This window comes from Lagopus muta, chromosome 8, assembly GCF_023343835.1.
Source record: "Lagopus muta isolate bLagMut1 chromosome 8, bLagMut1 primary, whole genome shotgun sequence".
NCBI classification, from domain to species: domain Eukaryota; kingdom Metazoa; phylum Chordata; class Aves; order Galliformes; family Phasianidae; genus Lagopus; species Lagopus muta.
The window spans coordinates 34,601,484-34,621,671 of record NC_064440.1 but is presented as its reverse complement, the minus strand read 5'-3'; the positions used below and the strand labels follow the sequence as shown (position 1 = coordinate 34,621,671).

General features: G+C 42.2%; 1 protein-coding gene across 9 annotated transcripts in view; it reads left to right on the top strand.

Moving 5' to 3' along the window:
- Positions 1 to 20,188, top strand: part of AGAP1 (ArfGAP with GTPase domain, ankyrin repeat and PH domain 1) — a 286,404-nt gene that overhangs the window by 125,966 nt on the left and 140,250 nt on the right. For all 9 annotated transcript variants that reach the window (XM_048954190.1, XM_048954191.1, XM_048954192.1 and 6 more), the window contains one exon: positions 4,415 to 4,507. In XM_048954190.1, the coding sequence (XP_048810147.1) occupies positions 4,415 to 4,507 (93 nt within the window). The remainder of the gene's footprint in view (positions 1 to 4,414; positions 4,508 to 20,188) is intronic.

The window sequence follows — 20,188 nt, the reverse complement described above, 5'->3', positions numbered from 1 at the left end:
ACCGAAGACAAAGCTGAGCCTCTGCTCCGAAACCCTGTCCTTGTTCTGAATAATTCTGCTGGCTTGGGGCTTCCTTGTGAGGTATTCAGTGTTTGTAGAGAGCTGTCAGCCATGGGAATTCTGTGGGGTACTGGAAAGTAGCTGCCCCATGAGCCTTTGATTGCTGCTTTCCCAGAGTTAAAAGGTATGATGGAGATGAAAATGACTTCTTATTTTCTTCCTTCCTGGAATATCTGGGTTTTGCTTCATTGAGAGGCAAAAACAAACAAACAAACAAAAAAACAACCAAAACACTTCAACTGGTCCATAGTGATTGAACCTTTGCTATGCACAAGTGCTTTGGGAAACAAGAATGAAGCTTTGAGTGATGGTTCCCTTATTTTAGCAGTCTCGCTGTAAGCTTTGGGATTGTGTGTAATTGTGGTTTTATAATCAGTTTTTTGACACTTCTAGCTGTGCTTTCTAACAAACACTCTTGTGCAAGCTCTTTGGTGACTGCAGCTATGCAAGAGTTGCATTTGGCAAGCCACGTTCTCCCTGTTCTCATCAAAAGTTTGTATTTTGTATTCCAAAGCTGATGTCCTGCTCACTTCCCAGCGCTGGTCGGCTGCTCGCTCCTATCCAGGGAATCACTGTGAGAAATGCTGAAAACTTCTAAACAAGGTCTGATTCCTCAGCCCTTAGCAAGTCAAAAAAGTTTTGCCCTGGTTTTGGAGTGCTGAGTGGCAGCACAGTCTCACAGGTCATATATGATGTGCCCATCTTGCCGGTGGTATTTTGATTTAGATCTTCAGCCTCCTAGGAAGGAATGCAAATGATGAATTTTTGTTGAGGTAGTTTGAAAAATGCAAGTTGAGTGTCTGATGAGAACTTGCCATGTTTTGACACCGAGGTTTTATAGCAAGCGCGTGTGCATCTCCCTGCTGCTCACAGGCCTCGTGCTGAGGAGCACTCGTGAGTTATTAACTCCACTAGATGTCAGTGTCATCCTGGAAACCGAGAGCGCAGCCATAAATCTGGGAGCCGAGCCGAGACCACCAGAGCTCGGTGGGAGCGTGTGCCGACCATTTCCTGCCTCGAGTGTGCATCAGGCGCTGAGAGGGCTGTTCAGATGCTGTTGACATTTGGAAAACTGTGGGTGATTTATATTGGAGTAGGTGTAAATTTGAGAAAGCGCATGAAGAGAAACATACGCATCTGCAGTCGAGGAAGAGCTCTGAGAGGAATATGAAATGAGCTGCGTGTTACCAACAGATTGAACAGACAGGTTTGCAGTAACTAACAGCACAGGGAGAACCGTCTTGCCTCGCACAAGAGGATGTTGATAGTTGTCTTAATGCCAGATAACCTGGGGAAGAATCAAGTGCTGTGGGGAAAAAAAAATGATGTCTTTTCAGAATTAGTTTTGTCTTTTGTGTTGTGACCATATTGAATACAGTGTAATCCCTATCCTGGAGTTTGCTGACCCTGCTCGTAACACTGCTCTCATGCCATGTCAGCCAAGCTGTAATCTGGAATTACCAGACTGAACAAATAGGTGAGATGTCTATAAAGAAATAGATGGCCTGTCTGCTAAGAGCAAAACGTGAAGCTGTGTCAGTTAGCTGTGTTTAGTTTGCTGTGCTTCTTTCCTGGACTGTTACTTGCATACGATTAGTACCGCTCACATTTGTCTAATTGCAAACTGACCCTTGTTACATCCCGTAGGTAATACGTTTAGTTTCTTCCGTTAAGTTCTTGTAGCACTGGAAGAAAATTGGGTTAAGCAGAAAGAAGATGTGATTTTTTTTTAAATCCTCTTACAGCTTTTGATTTGGAATAGGACCGAGCATTTTAACCATGTTAACCATTTTAAACATGTGCTTGCTGAAGCACATTATAGGTGGTATCCGATCATTATGACTTGGGTGGATATTACTATTTTCTGCAGTAGGAGGCTACCTACTTCGGCTTCAAAATAAAGCAGAAGGGTAAATGTCTTTTGTTTTTACAGAACAACTAGGGATGATTGAACTACTGTGCAGCACAGGTGAGGATTTACACTTCAGCAAAGCACTGGTTGTTACTTCTTGTTGGATTTCTTGTGGGCTGAATGAGTTTCAGGTACAGTGAGGCAGCTCCGTTCACATGTCAGTATTACCTGTCTTACGTGATTGCAGATTTGTAGTCATGACCTTTTAAAAAGTTAAATAAACCTCTAGTTCAGTGTATTAGAGACCAGTACTGGTACTTCTTGGGCTGTGGGTGCAGGATTCTGGTTGTGCCCGAGCTCAGCTGCTGTTTTTTCCTGGGTTGAAAGCAATCTCGTTTCTAGGCTCTGATTTGGGAAAGGTTTAGTGTTGACGTAAGGCTGCATATGACTTCTGGTGCAAAGGGAAAGTAGGTCAAATGGCATTCAGGCAGGTTTTGTTTTTGTTTTGTTTTTTGATTTTTTTGGGACCTCCTCTGGTTTGCTGTAAAGTTTTAAATAGGATTGCTGGAAGCATTAACGTGACGTCAGAGAAAATCCTAGCAAATGTTCATCCAGTGTGGTTTAGTGTCTGTTTTTCAATTTATATGATCTAAAATGAAATGGATGCATTATAAATACAAAAGCATGAAAGTCTAGGGTACCACTCTGTTTGACTACATGGTATAAACAGTGGAGCCTGATAGAATTCTCCCTTTGAAAACTGCGTGTACTCTTATTACCAGCAGCCAGAAGGGATTTGACTAACATCCCTTCCTAGATTTCTATGCTTGAAGCATTTAACAGCATTTTGCTTTGAAGCATTTCCCTGCTACGTGCAGCGTTCGTTTCTGCTGCAGTCACTTTTCTGCAAGAGAAGATGTGATGATTTAAAAATAAATAAATGAGTGCATAGTATTTAGATTGCTTTTCAGAGACAGGATCCTTTCTTTTAAAACAAGACAAAAAGAAACATTCAAGTTGACAACTTCCCTCCCAAGGATTTGGCTACCTTCATTGAGTTCCTTTAAAATGTCACTTAGGGCCGCTTTGCGCCATTGAAGTATTGTTTTGTGTTTTATTATTGGGAAGTGGCACTTTCAGATTCAGAAATCTGTCTTGAAGGAAGAGGAACAATAGTGATCTTGAACATTGGATTTCATCCCTCCCACTTGTTTTGCTTTCTTTCATTTATTCTTTGTTTAATTCCCTGCCATGTCATTCCATTGCCCCTAACCATAGTAACTAGTGATAGGAGCCCGCTCCCGGCAGAGCCGGGAAAAGCACAGCCTCCCCGCTGGGTAAATGTGCTGCTTAGGATGCTGTTACTTGAAGTCTTCCTCCGTGGGCTTTTTCCCTCCCCTTGCCTCCTTCCCCTCGTCCCCTAAAGCAACGCTTGGGGCATTTTCTTCCTTCCATCCCTCCGCCTGCTGAATGGGGGAATGTGGAAAATGGGTATTAAGTCCCGATGTCACTGCCTTTCAGTCATGCCTTTATGCCAAAAATCAAACTCGGTGTCTTGTACTGCTCTGGTTCTCGTTGGCTTTCCGTTGTGGCACTGGACACCGCAAATGCACTCGTTTCATACATCATCTGTGATTTGAAAAGCGCATGAAAATGTTTTCCCATTTCCAATATTGTGTGAGTAATGTTCCTATTGAAAAGTAATGGAGTGAAGTTGTCACTTGTCAGATCAGTTATTAAGGAGGATGACTTTCAGCTCTTCCTTTTCTCTCTCTTTCTTTTATAAAATAAAATAAATCTGTCAAAATGAATATACTTGTGTGTTCTTTCACAGTGATCAACCAGAATCTGAATGACTTCTTAAAACTCCTGTAGTCACGAAGGGAGCTCTGTGAGCTCACTCCATAGGGCAGTTCTCCTCAGAGAAAGCCAGGTCAAGTTTTAAATGTTGATTTAATTTTTCTCTTGTTGATGTTTCTTCTCTCTGTTCACAAGAGTGTTTTTCAACCTCAGCAGGTACCTATTCTTGAAATTCCAACTTTCTCAGCGTGGAAAAGTAGGGGAAGAAGAACTGTAAATTTCAAAGATCAAAGTTAAATGAATGCGATCAGAGGCAGTGTCATGGCTGATGATCTTTCTAAAAACCTACAGATATTAGTTATATTACCCATATAGGTACATATTTATGTATATATGTCAGATTTTTCTCGACAAGAAGCTGCAGCCTTCTTCAAGTAGCGCTATAAACTTCAGCAATGTGATCTGCTGGCTGTTCAGGCAGCGAGGCTGGAACTCTTTGAAACCCAAATCCCATTTCAAACAAGTGGAGGGCTGCAAATTGGAAATGGTAATTAGGTATTCAAATTCATTCAAATGTAGGGACTGTCGTGTACTTTTGTAGGTTTTCCCCCTCTTGCTTTCGGTATGTTTACGTGTCAAAATACTTCTTTAAAAATAATAATAATAATAATAAATAACACCAACTTTGTTTTTGCTCTGCAGTCTCGGAAAGGGAGCGACCCAGACAAAGAGAAGAAGGTCCTGGAGAGCAGAACGGACAGCATCGGGAGCGGCCGTGCGATCCCAATTAAGCAGGTATGCAACCAGCTTTCTGCTTGCCGTGCTCGGAGATGCACCTCGGGTCTGCAGTGCCGCGAGGCCGGCCCGCGCTCCAAGGCTTGTTTGATGTGCTCCAGTGATGAATGTGGAAGTCACTCACTTGACATCAATTAGGAGAGGTTCCTATGTGTATTAAAATAGGATCATTAGAATAAGAAGAGGGAAAATGTGACAACAGGCCTAATGAAGTGCAGTCTGCCGGCCTGCATATGGAGCGCGTTTCTCGGCTGCGCTGGCTTCAAAGGCTGCCTTTGTAGAGCCGGCTTTGATTGGGCTGTGCACTGCCCATTTGACGGGGGAAAATCAGCGTGCTGCACAAGAGCCCCTTGTGATGGCAGGAATAGCCTGATGTGGCCCTAATTTGCTATCGCAGACGGACATCTGAACACAGTTTCAGGCTGGTTTGTAACAACAAGGCAATTAGTTGTGATAATCATAGCCGGTGTGTCAGCTGTGCACTCTTGTTTGTAATTTGCTAATGAAGGAATTGTAACTTTGATTAGGTTCAGTTTCATTTAGACCTTATTATATAAGAGAACATTTACAGCTGTAATGTGTGGCCTTAATTAAACTTCCTCATTACACAACAGGACTTGAATTCACGGATTTGTTTTGGTCTGTTTTACTAGCCTAGATGCACTTTCATTAGCCCGGAAACTGAATGCTGAATTGTAGCTCAGAATGCACTTTGAAAGGCAAAAGCAATACTGGAATCTAATGCAAAGTGTTTGGGTAAATGAGATCATTTACTTTTCCAAATTAAATTACGCTGAATTCATGCAGTTAAGAACACTGTGCTAAGCATTTGCATGGGGTGCTTTACAAATGGTTTCTGCAGTAGTGTTTGCAAGTATTTGCTTTCATGCGAGCTACCATGCTGCAGGCAGCACCAGTGTCAAGTGAAGTAGCTTATTTTCTTCCCATGCAGTTCTTTTCCAGTTTCTTTTGGTTGCTTTGCTGCTTTTCAGATTCTCCCTTCCCTCTTCCCATGTGCTTCCGAACCTTACCTGGCTCCCGGCTCAGCCTGTGGAGGAGTCCGCCATCTCCTGTTTGGTGCTGCTGTTGTGGAGGTTCTTTGTGTATTGTTTTATGCTGGGGTGAGGAAGAGGGGAGATGGCTTTGTACTCATGCTTGTAGTGATTTCCTTTCTCAAAGCAGTTAGACTTGTTGGGGCCATCAGGCCGCAGAAGCCTAGTCGTGTCTGTGAATCTTTAGGAGACAAATTTTAATCAAACACAGCAGTGTGACACCAGATAAGCTCCGTGTTTGGCTCAGTGTTCAGAGGAGGAGATTGCAGGCACCTGAAACAAGCTACGTTTTTTTTTCTCCAGCTTTTGTGTGCTATGAGATGGGTTAAACCGACCGGATTCTTTCAGGTAATGCTAATTAAACAAAACAGACTGCGAGTGCAGCTGAGAATAAATAATGCATTGGGAAACATGCTTCTCCCAGTGTTTCTTTGATGGGTGCATGCTCTTCTAAAATGGCACTGCATGAAATTAATTTGTGTAAAAATACACGTTTAGGACAGGTGAGATAAGCACTTTAAGTGAGATCACGCTGCAGCACAATTAAGGCATCCTCTACAATCACTTGGAATTTCTGTATTGAAAATTTCATCCTCCCACCCCTGCTTTATTTGTGAAGTAAAAGAAGATGGAGCAGGGGGAGAAACAAAACTTTTTTTTTATTAGAAACATAGAACTTCCAGAGGAAATGGAAATGTGTTTGTGTACTGACAGAGTTTAATGGCAGTTGAAATACACGTATTAGTTTGAAGTGGCTTTTGATTACAAATTGTACTGTTCTGAGTTAGTGTAAATCTTTCACCATCAGACAAGGCTCTGAAATGAGGCACTGGGGAAGCTTTCTCCTGTCCACTGTTCAGATAGCTCTTACTTAGAGGTGGTGCTAAGTTACATTGCTGATCTGACTGTTATTGGTGCGTTCTACAGGTGTGAGACACTTGGAGCTCTCTCTGAGGGAGTAGAAATTCCTGCTAGAAAAGATGATCTCTGTTGCATTTAATGCATTAACTGTGAATAAGACAGAGGGATGTGAAAAGGAACATTCAGACCTAAAAACTTCAGTAATATGTCATGCTACTGTGCTGCTTTCAATGAGAAACCCCTTCCATCAGGATGTTTCGGTGACAAATGGTCAGTGAATAGAAAGAGAAATCTGCTTTCAGGAAGCTGAATGCAGATTGTAGTATTCACAGAGTTGCTGTGGAAAAGCTTTCTTATTATATTCTTAAAAGAGTCTTTTTAATCTTTGTCCCCGTGTTTTCCAGTCTTTCCTCCCATTAGCCCAAAAGTCACATTGCTGTACCATCCCAGCCTGCAATTACCAGTCACCTCCAGTTACATTAAACGTCCCACGACTTCTTGAAGCTGCTCTTGAGCAAGGTGCCTTTGCCAGCTTCGTGCACATACCCTCATCTTCCAAGGGAGGCAATGACCAGGCCTTTTTAATCCCACTGTCAGTACTTTGTTTTTCCCTTTGGAGGTGCTTTGGGTTTGTGCATGGCTGTAATACTTATGAGCTGTGGCAATGCGCTTCTGGTTGTAGGGAGTAAATCTGAGCTTGCACTTGCAGCTTGCTGCCTCTCTTCTGTTGATTGAGCTTGTTAGCACATTTAAATAATTATTTTTTAAAAAGCCATGGGAAGGTTTGGGTTGAAATTCAGAGAGCGTTCCGTGTTCCTTGGTACTTGAAAAAAGGGTTATTCAAGAACAGCTAATAGAGAAGTCTTAACGTTGAGATGGTGGACTCAGAGGCTTAGTTATGTGATAGATTTTGTGCTGCCTCACTGTAGGTTCTTCTTATCTACCCAGGGTGTCCCAGAAATCAGAAGCAATGTCTCCCAACTTGAAGGAAAGTTAATTGGAGATTGGAGATGTTCTCTTTTCAAAAAGAAAGAAAGAAAGAAAACTCATCTGAGCTCGAAGGGTATGCAGAAGTGGAGGGGAAGAACTGGTATTGGGCAGGTGTGTTTCTGTGCCTCTTCCAGTGCGAAGAAGCAGAGCTGAACCTGCTCCTTCTTTCCTCTTATGGACCCCTGAGTTCCTGAGGGCCTGGGGGAAGTAGGCACAGTTATAAAAGGAGTTTGCTTCCTTGCAAGGGAACACCTCGCTTCTTCCTGACTTTAATTCGAAGCAATGGAGTTGAAAGGAGCTGATTTTCTTATTTTTTCTTCTTTTTTATTTCTGAGTGCTATAACTTCCCTATGCTGCTAAACATGGTTTTATTCTGCTAAGCCATTTAAAACTGTTTTGAAGAACCCTACAGTTTTTCAGCAGAAGCCCAAAATGTAAGCAACAAAAAGTTGGCGAGTTGTCAAAACGTGAGTGTTAGCTTTTTGCAAAGCTACTCTAAGGTGAATTACATTTAGGAGGTTCGGTTTAAGGGAGAAATAAAAGAAAACTGCTCAAAAGTGAGAGGCTGGGTTTTGCTTATGTGGCAGCATCAACGTGCCATCCAGTCCCTGCTCCCAGCTTCCTCAGAGGACTTGGGCTGTGCCATAACTTCCCAACAAGAACGCTGAGATTGTGTTTAACACCTTTTGTGTTAGGGAGAAGATTAGGCTGAATGGTTTCCTCGATATGAAATGTCCTCTGCTCAAAACCACGTAGGCTGAAAATGAAGGCTGGTATCTTGCCTGAGTTGAATGCTCTGAAGTGTGTGTTAGGCTCTGTGTCAGAGTGACATACTTTCCAGCATGTTGGGCTTTTTGCAGCATTTTGGGAAGACTACTTTGTTTTCTGCAGTCTTGCAGTAGAGCATATTCAAATAATAATAATAATAAAAAAAAATGACAACAAGAGAAATAAAAGCAAGAAGCTCAGCTCAGCGGTGAGTGGGCTTGTCATGTATTAATTTTTCATTGCTGTGGAGAATTGTACATACATAATCACTTGATTGCAGTGGGAGTTAGCGAGCTCCTATGGTGTCATTTGCATAAATCTTGTTAAGTCAATGGCAGTTAATGAAGTACAAATGAGCCTGGAGAAGGTGACATGCAAATCGTGGGTGGCAGATGGGAGGTCTGTTTTTGGGATGGCAGCTGTGTGCTTTTTTTTTCTCTCTCCCTCCTCTCCCCCCTCCCTCCCAGACTGGAGCGTAAATAAATACGCAGGAGCTTGCCTCGACTTTCTGCTTCCACATTCTCATCTTTGGCATTTGCACTTATCACAGGTGCCCATGTTATTGTACAGCTGAACTATGTCACCTCGACTGCTCCTTTACCAAAAGCCATCCCACCGAAGGGGTTTGCATTTTGACAGGTGACCCAAACCTTGCTCACAGTGAGCAGTGCTGTGCTTCTTGTGCCCCCGGATTCCAGCACAGCTCCCGGGTGCATCATTTAGGGACAGCAAACATGAAACCCTGGCTTGAGCAGAAATGTTCTCATGTTTCATATTAGCTGATGGCATAGCGAAAAATTTGCCATCCATGACTTGCAAAGGTGAACTTCAGAATCCATTCACTTCTCTGTTTGCAAATGGCTGTATTAATGGAGAAAGCTGAATATCTTATTCAGTCTTTACTTTTAGGTGATATTTCAGATGACCTTCTTTGCCCACTAGCGTGGCACATTTAAATACATTAAAATAATCCTTGAATGAAATTAAGCATTTTGTCTTTTTTACTCCGAAATAAAAATGGTAAACATTTTTAGGGCTGAGATATTGGTGGGGCTCTGCCAGCAAACTGGGTGGGAGTTTTGCCTTTAGGAAGAAGAGCTTTTGATGCCTGAGTGGCACTTTTGTCCTTAAGATGAGCACGGAGAAAAACAGAACTTCGTTCTTTATAAAAGGTCACGGTAAACTTGGGAAAAATAATGTTAAAATGCTTTCAACAAATGTCAGAGTTTGTATGAAAAATGTCACCGGTCCCATAACGTCTGCAGTATTTGAGGTGTTGTGTTTTGCAATCCTTTATCAGCCATTCTTTCAAGTGACTTTTAAGTCAAGTTGTGCACTCCCATGAGTTTCAGCTTTCGTTTGAAGCCTAGCCATTGTATTGTCAATTTTCAGTGCTTTCACGTGTGTCCTTGTCTTTGAGTGTCTCTGAAGCAACGTTCCAAACATTTCCTAACCAGGAAAAAAAATCCGTGTTGTTTCTAAGATGTTCATAGAAAAGCCATGGTACAGAATCTGTGTTTAATTCAGGTGTTTGCTAGTGAACTCTCCTAGATAATCTGTGTACTACTCCACAGAAAGAGTCGTGGGGAAACCAGGCAGTGCTTCATAGGTGTCTGGAGAGAAACTTTGCTGGTAAACTCCAGCAGCTTGCCTCCTGCAGCCCACCAAGCACACGTCCTGTGGTGAGTGAGTGGCGCAGGGGTAGGAGGGGGCAGCTTCTTGTCACCCTTCCTTAGGCACGTTCAGGCTTAGGCAGTGTGTCTGCATTTCCTTCTGTGTTTCTTCTCACTGAATCCCCAGTTATCGGTTTGTAAGCTTTTAGCTCAGGTAGGTGGGATAAACACCTTTATTCCTTACGATTGTCATTCCATTGAGGATGGCATTTTTGCCTGGTGTAATTTTTCTCCTGCCTGTCTACTGCTCTGTGCCCCTCAGCTCCCTTCCCTTCCCCTCTTCAGCACTCTCAGTCCTGCTGTCTCCTCTCGATTACTATTTTTCCCCTTCCTAACCTCATTTTCCTTTAAGCTTTAGCTCTAGATGGGACGTATCTGTGTAGAGTCAAGCATGCATGGTTTTTCTGCAGAATAACAGCGCTTCAGAGTCCTTCATTTTGGCAAGTCTGGTAGTGACTTTGAAATAGGACTTGAGAAGTGACGGTGTGCCACATCCAGTCAGTCAAACTGATTTGCTTAATCCTTCTCACTAGCCGAAGAGCTCCGCAGTGCTGCAGGCAAGTGTCAGCCCTGAGAGGCACCATCGACATGAACAACAAATGCTTTTTGCAGCAGGTTTTGTAAATGTTTACTTTGAGTCAACCAAAAGAGAGTACAAATAAGCAACCTTCTTAGTGTCTCCTCCTGCTGAATTCATCTGACTTGACAGGGTGAAGGAAGCTGGTATAGTGAGAGCAGGGTGCTCCCCACTGCAGCAGCTTGCATGTAAGCAGGCCTGGGCTGGTGCTGAGCACCGCAGCTCACCCTATTGCTCTTCTATCTGCATGCAGCATCAAGCTCTGTTCTGGAGTAATGCATTTCAAAAGAAAGCCAACAGCAGATGTCTGGAGGACCTGTACTTCTCCAGGATGCTTTAAATGGCACACGTGTCCTCGGTAACCTGACCTGCAGCCTGAGCTTGTGGCTCCTTCACACAGAGCCCCAGGGCACTGCCATGTGCTGCTGCTCTGTTCTCTGCCCCAGAGGACTTACCAGGTTCCTGGAGGCTTTAAAGACCTCTTTGCCATCCAGGATTGGTGACTCTGGAGGGTGGCTTTCCAAAATTCAGAAATGACACGACTGACAAGGCACTGGCAAATGGCAGACTTTCATTTATTTATGTCTACCGTGAGGTGTAATTCACCCTGTCACGCTTCTGTCTAATCACAGTAATCAGGATCCAGATATGCTTGTACAAACACAAGAGTATGGGTGTTAGCCAAATAACTCTTAGTGCTGAAATCTTCTGTGTAATTCCTCTGCAATTGTTTATAATCAGTCCATACACATTTTTGCCGTGTTTTTAATTAGTTGATTACTAGTTATAAAATGTTTTGTGCTCACTGTGGTTCTGTAAATTGTTAACTGGTAGCGACCAGTATAATTAAATATTTCAGAACACTTGGCTATGGTTGCACTGAACTGTGAAGAAATAATGTTATATAGCCAATCAAAAAGAGATACTTGTAAACTCATTTAAAGCGTCAGAGTGTGTTAGGACTATCATGGTGATGCTTATTGCAGGAGAAATTAAAGATACAGTTTTGTGCTAAGAGGCAATACAGAAATTAGTTCCTGAATTAGTTGTTAATTGATTTGGTAATTCCCTCGGGTCTGCATGCTCTTTTTTCCTTTTTCATTGTTGCATTCAGTTAACAGTGACTATTCCCAGTGCACTTGAAATATTTTTTCCAATTAGATCAAATGTGCCCTTACGTCAGAAGAAGAGCTCCAGCTTTGCATTCACCTGCTTGGAACAGCATTTCATTTGATTGTGAAAGCTGTTTCGTTGTGCTGGTGGTGGTTTCCAGACACCATCCCAAGTTAAGCAGTAGTGCTGACTATGTGAAATGAAATAGCACATAAAGGTTCCTGGATTTGTTTTAGAATGAAGATCCTGTCATTAATTATTACTTTTTCTTCAGTTTTCTTCAATTACCTCAGTTGCAATGGATTTGTCACCCATGAAGCCCAACGCCTGCTATTTTGTTGGTATCCTCAGTGAATCTGTGCAGTCCAGCTCGCTGCACTGCTCTGCTGAAAACCCAACACAACCCTCAAAGCTCCGAGCGTTAAACCCTCCCTGCCTGAAGTTAAGGTTCCTACCTGTGTCAGTCCAGGGGAGTTTTGCCCCATTGGGTTTTAGCCAAAGGAGGCATGCAGAGGTAGGAACCCCAGCACCCCTCAGACTGGGGCAGTTTCTCTCCTCCCACCACCAAGTCCCACTGAGGCACCTACTTCTTCCCCCTTTATGGGTTCTACTGTTTTCCCTTCATGAGTTGTCCAAAGGTTGCAGAAGAAAGCTGGGATTTGGGTGTTTCTGTTATGAGGACTGAATTTCTTCAATGTTTCTTTTAATTGATGTCCGCCTAGTATTTAAGAGGCCCTAAAATGCAAGTTTTCTGTCTCCCATCCTATGAATTGCTCTTGATACAGCTCTTACTCCCTGCAAAATTGTACTGGCAGTCTCCAGCATGCATAGACAAAGTGAGCAGCAGGTATAGTTAGTCCTTATTTTATCAGTTTCCAATTAATGTCTGGTAGGGGTTGAGGTGATGTTCGAGAGTTATGGAGGCCTTACAGTAATATTATTTTCTGAAAATTGAATTCTATAGTGATGTGCATATGGCTTTCATACCTCTGAGGATCTATAAATGAGACATTAGTAATACAGTTTTTAGAGAAATTATCTTCCTATCAATGTTTTAACTGCCTCTCACCCTAAGAAACTACAACTGTCAGTGGGAGCCTCTTGGATTTTCCTAACAGAATCAAGCTGTGGTAGAGAGGCACTGACTTACTCATAACTTTTCCCATCTTACCAATCTGTCTTTATGGTGCATTACATTATAAACATAATTACTCAGTGTACTTAATAAAGAATTACGTTTGAATGTTTATCACTGTCATAGCAGTGGACACAATTTCAAAGGTAACATTCAGCTTAGATGACCAAACTTCAAGAAGTGAGCAAAAGTAAGGCAAGGGTAAGAAGAAAAGTAACAAAGAACTTAAGGAAGAAGTGGGGCTGCATGCCTGCAAAAGGAAAACCAAGCATTGTATTCCAAACCTGTGTGCATTGTATTCCAAACCTGTGTGCATTGTATTCCAAACCTGTGTGCGTTGGAAGCAAGAGCAGAACACGGTGGAGAGGTGTCAGAGTGCTTTGGAGGAGAGGAGGAGGGAATGATCGAAAGCAATATAGGTATAAAAGAGAACATCAATAAAGAAAGCCATAATATGACTTTAAAAAATTTATTAGAATTTTCCAGTGCTGAAATGGTGTCATATATCAAGGTGGCATCTCAATGTGACATGCAGAGATTGGCAGGAAGGAGGTCACTAAGGTATCTTCACTGTTGCCCTTAGGCTAAGAGCTGGCCCTTAGCCAGAAGCCTTGACTGAGCTTGTTGTACGTAGAGGCTGCTTTAATAGTTTATCTCCATATCACAGAAATGCTTACAAGAGGCATTCTTCTTTATTTGAGCCATCTCTAGCTCTCTTTGATAATTAAAAAAAGAAGAATGAAAAAAAAGCAACTTACTGAAAGTGTGGAATGACCCAGTGGCTTATTGAGTGCATCGTTTTATAAATGGTGGGTGGAAATAATTGACCTTATGTTATTTTTAGTCCACGAGATCTGCTGATGCCTTCGTACTAGTGATCTCTCATTGAGTGGTAATGGGGATACAGAAAATTGCTGCAAATCCTTCAGGACCGAGATTTGCTTTCAAAGCTGTGCTGGTTGTGTGTTGGCTCTTCTTTCATGGAAGCTGGTTGGCACAAATGTCTTTGTCTTGAGGAGCTGCTCTCTATTGGAGGTGAGTCCGTATGTGTCTGTGCTAACTTGGGTGGCTGCAGCTCTTCCTCTGAGGGCACGAGTGAGGAATTAGGAGGAAGAAGTGACATAACAAGATTAAGTGGAGCGCTTATGACAGTTACCAAGTGAGACTGCCTGATAGACTTTGGTTGACACGATGATTATTAATATGTTGTAAAGATGTTTTGGGGATTCCGCCATATTTGTATGGTTGCCAGCAAAATGTTGACAGTTGCATTGTGGTTAATAAATTCATTTAGATTTATAAGCATTGTTTACAGAACCTGTTCGCCTGCTGAAACTCTAACAGCATCTGTTCCTTCTTACTAATTAACTGCTAATTACGAATGAGCTTTGTGTGTTTGTCAGTATAACTGGCTCATGCATTTTGTAAGGAACATTAACAAATTGATTTACATAGTGGTAAAGCAATCAAAAGAGTAAACTGAACAGCACGCATTTAAAGCCCTTTAGCCTAATTTTTTGAACGAGGCAAACCTTGGGCATCCGAAATATTTTCATAATTCTTTTGCTACCCTTTAATTTTGAGGTAATTGCGTGTAAGTCTGAATCGGGGGCTGTTGGTCCACCATCCCTCGTTGTGTTTTTATTCAAAAAGTAAAAGCTTTGGCACTGCTGGTGTTTCACGTTTGTGGGCCCGTTTATGCAGAGTGTAAATAGCGATGGCTAATGGCAAACAGCAGTGGGGTGAAGAAGGGGCATTGCTGGTGGTGGGGGCAGTAGGCTCTGTGGAACGTAGGTACTCTGTGCAGTCTCTGACATGGCAGCTGTGGTGCTCACTGCCTTTTTGTTAGAATGCCCTTCTCTCTAAACCTACTTCTATTCTTCGAAACCCTTCTGACTCCAGTGATTAGCAGCACATCTCGGCAGATGGGCCAGATGTTGGCACTTAAATATTTTGAATTTAAATGGAATAATTCAGCAGCGCAACTCTTGAAAATAAAGCTAACCAAAATCATTAATTTATTTTGCTCGGGTTCAGATAAGGAGAAAAATCAGAGAACTGCACCTTCTGTTTGTCAGAATCCTTTGCTTGATGATAAATTTGAGATGATTGAGGTCATCAGATGACATGGGGATATTTCAGATACAGTTGTCCCAGAGTTGTAAAGCTGGAAATGAAGACTGCAGTAACACAAACACGCAGCTGAAGGACTGAGCTTTCCTGAGTGGCTTAATGTAAGTGTGAGAAATAGCGTGGTGTATATATAGAATAAAACTTGCCAGAAAAGCTTGATTGCTTTTTTGATAGAAATTCAGAATAAGTGGATGAAGCACACATAACAGATGCAAAATGTTTGGATTTTAGTAAAGCATTTTGAAAATGCCTTGCTGACTCTTAATTGAAAATGTATTCAGATTCATTTGGCTAAAAACTGTGATGTGGATTGAAAACAGTCTGCATGATCATAAACAAGTTGGAGCTGGAGCACAGTTGGGGCTGGCTGGAAGCAGGACAACAGGGCTTGGTTGAGCACCAGGCCTGCTTCCATGCAGCAGTACCATCAGTGTTGGGGTTGTGAGTGGAAGCAAACAGGCAGCAACCACAGTTGTGATCTGTATTATAAACAGTAGAGAGAGGCACGTCTTGAAGGTTACAAGGACCAGAGATGGTGATAAATTGAACCAGGTTTGATGCAAACAGATGCAGATCTGTTAACAGAAGCGTAAGAATCTTATTCTGTCCAAACCGGTTGCATGTCAGACTGTTCTTCTCGTTTCGTTGTTGCTTGTGGTACGTGCCACTGCTGTCTGCCTGCTTGAAGAAATCTGTTTCTATCCTCCTTTAGACTCAATGGTGAAATCAAAAGCAATATGGTAGAGTAATCTGTAGGCAGGGTGATGGGAGATGAACCGAAACTGCTAATTTGAATTGAAACCCAGCTGCCCTGATTTTTGTTATTTCAACCCAGTTTTGGAGCGTGTTCTGTACGAAGACACTTCTCTAACAACCCTCATTGGCATAGAGCTGTTGATGTGCCTGGAATGGGCACTGTGCAGTGGTAGTCAGGCTTTGCAGTACAACGCACACAGAAAACCAAGTGGATTAAGTTCTCCAAAGTCAGTAGCTTCTCTTCCAAACATGAACACCTGGGTTTTCAGTCTTGTGCTCCAAACCAGGCCCAGAAGTGACATGTGCGTGGAAGTTCAGTGTGGTTTCAGATTTGGGAATTGAGTGCAAGAAAAGGTGGATGCGCTTTGAGAATAAAACAGCATTGCGTCGCAGGAGAAAAGGGATCTGACTCGAGCATCAGGAAGGACCATTTAAGAAACATAATCTAAGATGCATGCAGCTTTTTTTTTAATATTAAACTCAGTGAGGAGGCAAAGTGCTCAAGGTGGTACTGGAGAGAGAATCCCAGCTCTGTGGCTCTGCTTCCAGATGGGTCTGTCTGAAGGTCTCTGGAACTTCCCATCGCAGCTCTAATCAGTGTATGTTTGCACTAGTAATGTGGGTTCTTGTATCTCACGACTGCTTAGAAGATGAGAGGGGAAATGACTTCTAATTGTAAAATTATATGTAGGGATTTGGAGTGTTTGCCAGGAAAAGAACTGCAGCTGATCTGCTGTGAGACACAGGCACACAGCTGTGGGATGATTATAAGGAGCTTATTTCAGGCTTAATTCTAAGCGAAACTTACTGGACTTTGGGGGCTGTCAGACTCTAAAATTCTTCTTTTAAAGGAACAGTATAAAAAAAAAAAAAGTAATAACATGGACTTTCATGGGGGGAAAAAGGGAGTGGGGAGAGCTATTGAGACGTGTAAACAGATCGTGTGAGCGTGAGCACGGAGTTCATTTCTTTCCCCTTTGTGGCGAGTATGATTCTTTGTCACAAAAGAAAAATACCAAGACGTACCATTTGCAGAATGGTTTATAGTACAGTATATCACCCTATTATGAGTGACAGTATTTAAATGGTTGGGTAGAGAGCTGGAGAACTGCAAATCAAGCTGCTAGGTTAACGTCTAATGCTCTCTTCTCTTGTGTGAATATTTCAGGAGGGAAAAATTAAGAAATCTTTGAGTGCAGCAGGTATTGGAAGGGAAAATCAATTAAAATAGCAGGGCAAGGGGTTGAATTGTTTAGAAATTCTGAAGGTGAGTTACAGAACAGAAGAGAACGGGGAATGGTTAAGAAGCAGGTATCATCGCTTATAGAATGAATTTTAAAAGCTGCTCCCTGACCAAATTCAAAAAGGACAGTGGGCAAAGTGATGCTCTGAGAATTGTAGGAGAGAGAAAAGGAGAGAAGGGAGCTCTGAGCATACTGGGTGAGGAAAACAAGAATTACTGGGATGCAAACTGAGTAAGTATAGAAATACATGGTTGGTGTATTTCCTGTATGACAAACACTCAGCTCTTGCTATTAAAAATGAAAATGAAGAAAAAAAAACCACCGAAAACCCAACAGGGCACGTTGTGTGTGTTAGGTCTCCTGAAATATGTAGTTTTTTTTGGATTTCCAGTGCTGTGTGTGGCAGCTGAGCTGCACAAACCCGTTCTGGTGCTGTAAGAGGGCAGTGCATCCCAGTGTTACTGCTGGTACTGAGCAATACTGAGGTTAATGGCATGGCAAGGAACTTCTTCAGAATGCTTTCTGAATCATTCTTTTGTATGGTAAATGTTGCTCTCAGTTTGTAAGTGTGGATGAGAAAGAAAAAGTGCATGATCATAGTTGTTAGTGCTTTAATCTTGCAGCCTAGTGATTCCTGATACAGACTAAGTGACACTTAATTCAGATTCAGTGACGTTTCTTATTGTCAGAGTGATGTGGTGAAGAAATAGGTTTATTGAATCTTATGGAGCACAAAGGTGGCAAACTCTCTGCTTCTGTAGAAGGGGAGGCGGCAGACAAAAGCATTGGGCTATAAAGGTAAGAGGAGGATAGGAGAGCATGCCAATATGATGGATAACAGAAATAGAGAAGCAGAACTCACACGGAAAATAGTGCTGCTGTGAGAGCTCAGGTGAAAAGGAAAGGGAAACAAAATCTATAGTAAACAGGTAAGAGGAAGGAGGAGAAATATTGAACGATGGCTGTTGAACAAAGATAGGAAGCACAAACAAGAAATCAGGTGACGTTCAATAACATCTAAAAAATCTTAAGCATCTTTCAGAAAGTAGCACTGCAGTCCCTAGAGGTGCCTGGTTCCTAAGGTGCCTAAGCATGAAGCACGGTGATTGATTGCCAACTTGAAGCAATGCATCGGTGCTCCTGGTGCTCTGCTATTTCGGCACATTGTCAATGCCTCTGAGCTGTTTCCAATTGAACGGTCTTAAGAGCTTTCAGTCTATAGATTTTGGTAACAAACGCATTGGAGTTGATACATGCAAGCTGTCAGAGTGCAAGTTTTCCCAGTGTTGAAATCTGAAGGCAAAATATCAGCATCTGTCCGGAACAGTTCTGATGTTGTGAAAATAATTACCTAAAATATGTAACATAGAGTTTTCTTTTTCTGGAGGAGAAACAAGGTGTCTTAAGAGAGTCAGCATCTCTGTCTAGAGCATTACGTGGGCCAGGACTACCTTCCAGAGCAGGATGAGCGTGCAGAAATACTGACCTGCAGTGCTGAGCAGAGAGGTTTGATGAGGTTGGTTATGCCAGGCAAAGGCTTCAGGAAGCAGTCGGTCTTCCCTATGTAATACAGATGTATTTGGAGAAGGTCTGAGAGAGAAAACTCATTTCTGGATCATGGCAGATAGAGCCTCCCTTCATTCAGGGATTGGAAAATCGTGCTTGTTTTAGTTGTAGTCTTCTGCAGGAGTATTCTTTTGTAGGTCATTTCTGTACTGTCAGAATGCTGCTGATGTGCTGGTCCCAGAGAGATCACTGTGGTGGGCTGGGCAGATGTGGCACGAGTTTACTCCTGTGTAACACAGCAGTGCTTGGGCACATGATTTGCTTTCCTTGTTTGTAGCTTTTGGCTTCTCCTACTGCAACTCTGAAACAGACAGCTCCTGTTTTTACTTACCTCTGAGATCCCAAAAGATTAAGCTGACCCAGCTGGTTGAAAACTCATATTGCCAGATAGTTTGCATTTCTGTGCACATTTTAAGAACAAATTTCAGTAGGTGGTGTATATAAAGTAAGTTTCTATGTGTCCTCAGCAAAGCTGGGTTTTAAGAGCTTGTGATTAATTACTTCCATGATTTTGAATAATTTGTTACCACAGATATTTTTGTGTGCTTTGTATTGTAGGAGAAATAGTAGTGACTGTTGTATCTTTATTTGAAGTAGCAACAACATGATGCAGAAATCCTTGTGGTTTTTCTGACAGTAGGACATCAATCAGTAGGCGAATGCATTCTCCAAAGGCTTCTCCTGTGCAGTTATTCATGTTTACTCATAATTGTTTTAATTTTTATCGACATGCTTTGAGATTTTGAATTTTAGATATTTTCTTTGGGAAGACGCACCGATGTCTCTTGGGATTTTGTTTGTTTGTTTTTGTTACAAATAGAACTTGAATTTGAGACACGTACATCCTCAAGGTAGATAATAATCGTAATCATCAAGATAAGCAGTGAAACCCTGACAGGCAAGTGTTTCCCCATGTGATGCATCTCTCTCTCCACCATGTTGATCTGAGCTCCGATGAGCTCAGCCCTCCTCACTCCATCTCCAGCCTTCCCACCATCAGCACTGCCTAAACCCTCTGTGGCCAGTTAGGTTTATATATCACCTAAGGAGCTATACCTTAAGAACCTGCTGAAAACTAACTCGAAAAACCATTCTAAAAATGCTTTGTGTACAGCAGATATGATTACAGTACATTTCCCAAAATGAGTTAGTAATCAGCCCTTGTAATAACGTGGGATTTCTCTTTCCCTAGATCCTTTCCTTGCAAATGCCACAGGTATTATAGCAGCCTTAAGTCCATCCCCAAGAGATGGAGACAGCTATGCTGACACACACCATTCTGTACTCAGGTCCAGCTGCTCCCCAGCTAACACAATCCCTCACATTGCTCCTTACCTCAGCAGGAAAGGTAATCCTTGGGTTACAGAGCCTTAGTTTGAAATGAAGTGTGTATTTACACCTCTGTTTGGACTCTGAGCAGGGGCAGAGGAAGCATAGCCAGGGGTTCTGTGCAGAGAAAATGTGTTGAGAAGTTTAGAAGGACAGATGTAGAAAATGGAGCGTAAGTAGTTACGCTTGGTTTTGGTTTTCTTTAATTATCTGTCCGTCCTGTACAAGCGCTTTCCAACACCTCATTAATAGGGATTTTTGTCTGGTCCTGTCTGTGAAGAGTTGTCACCATTAAGCTAGTTATAATAGTGACAAATTAATGCACATCTGCACTTTTCCCTATGGTGTGCAAAGAATAATGTATTACACAAACTGCTTGGAGAAACCACGGTTTAAATATTTTAGTGATGTGATATCTAACACTGCCCTGACAGATCTCTAATAACGTATTGGTAGCGTTCACTTTATAATGTTGCTGCACAAT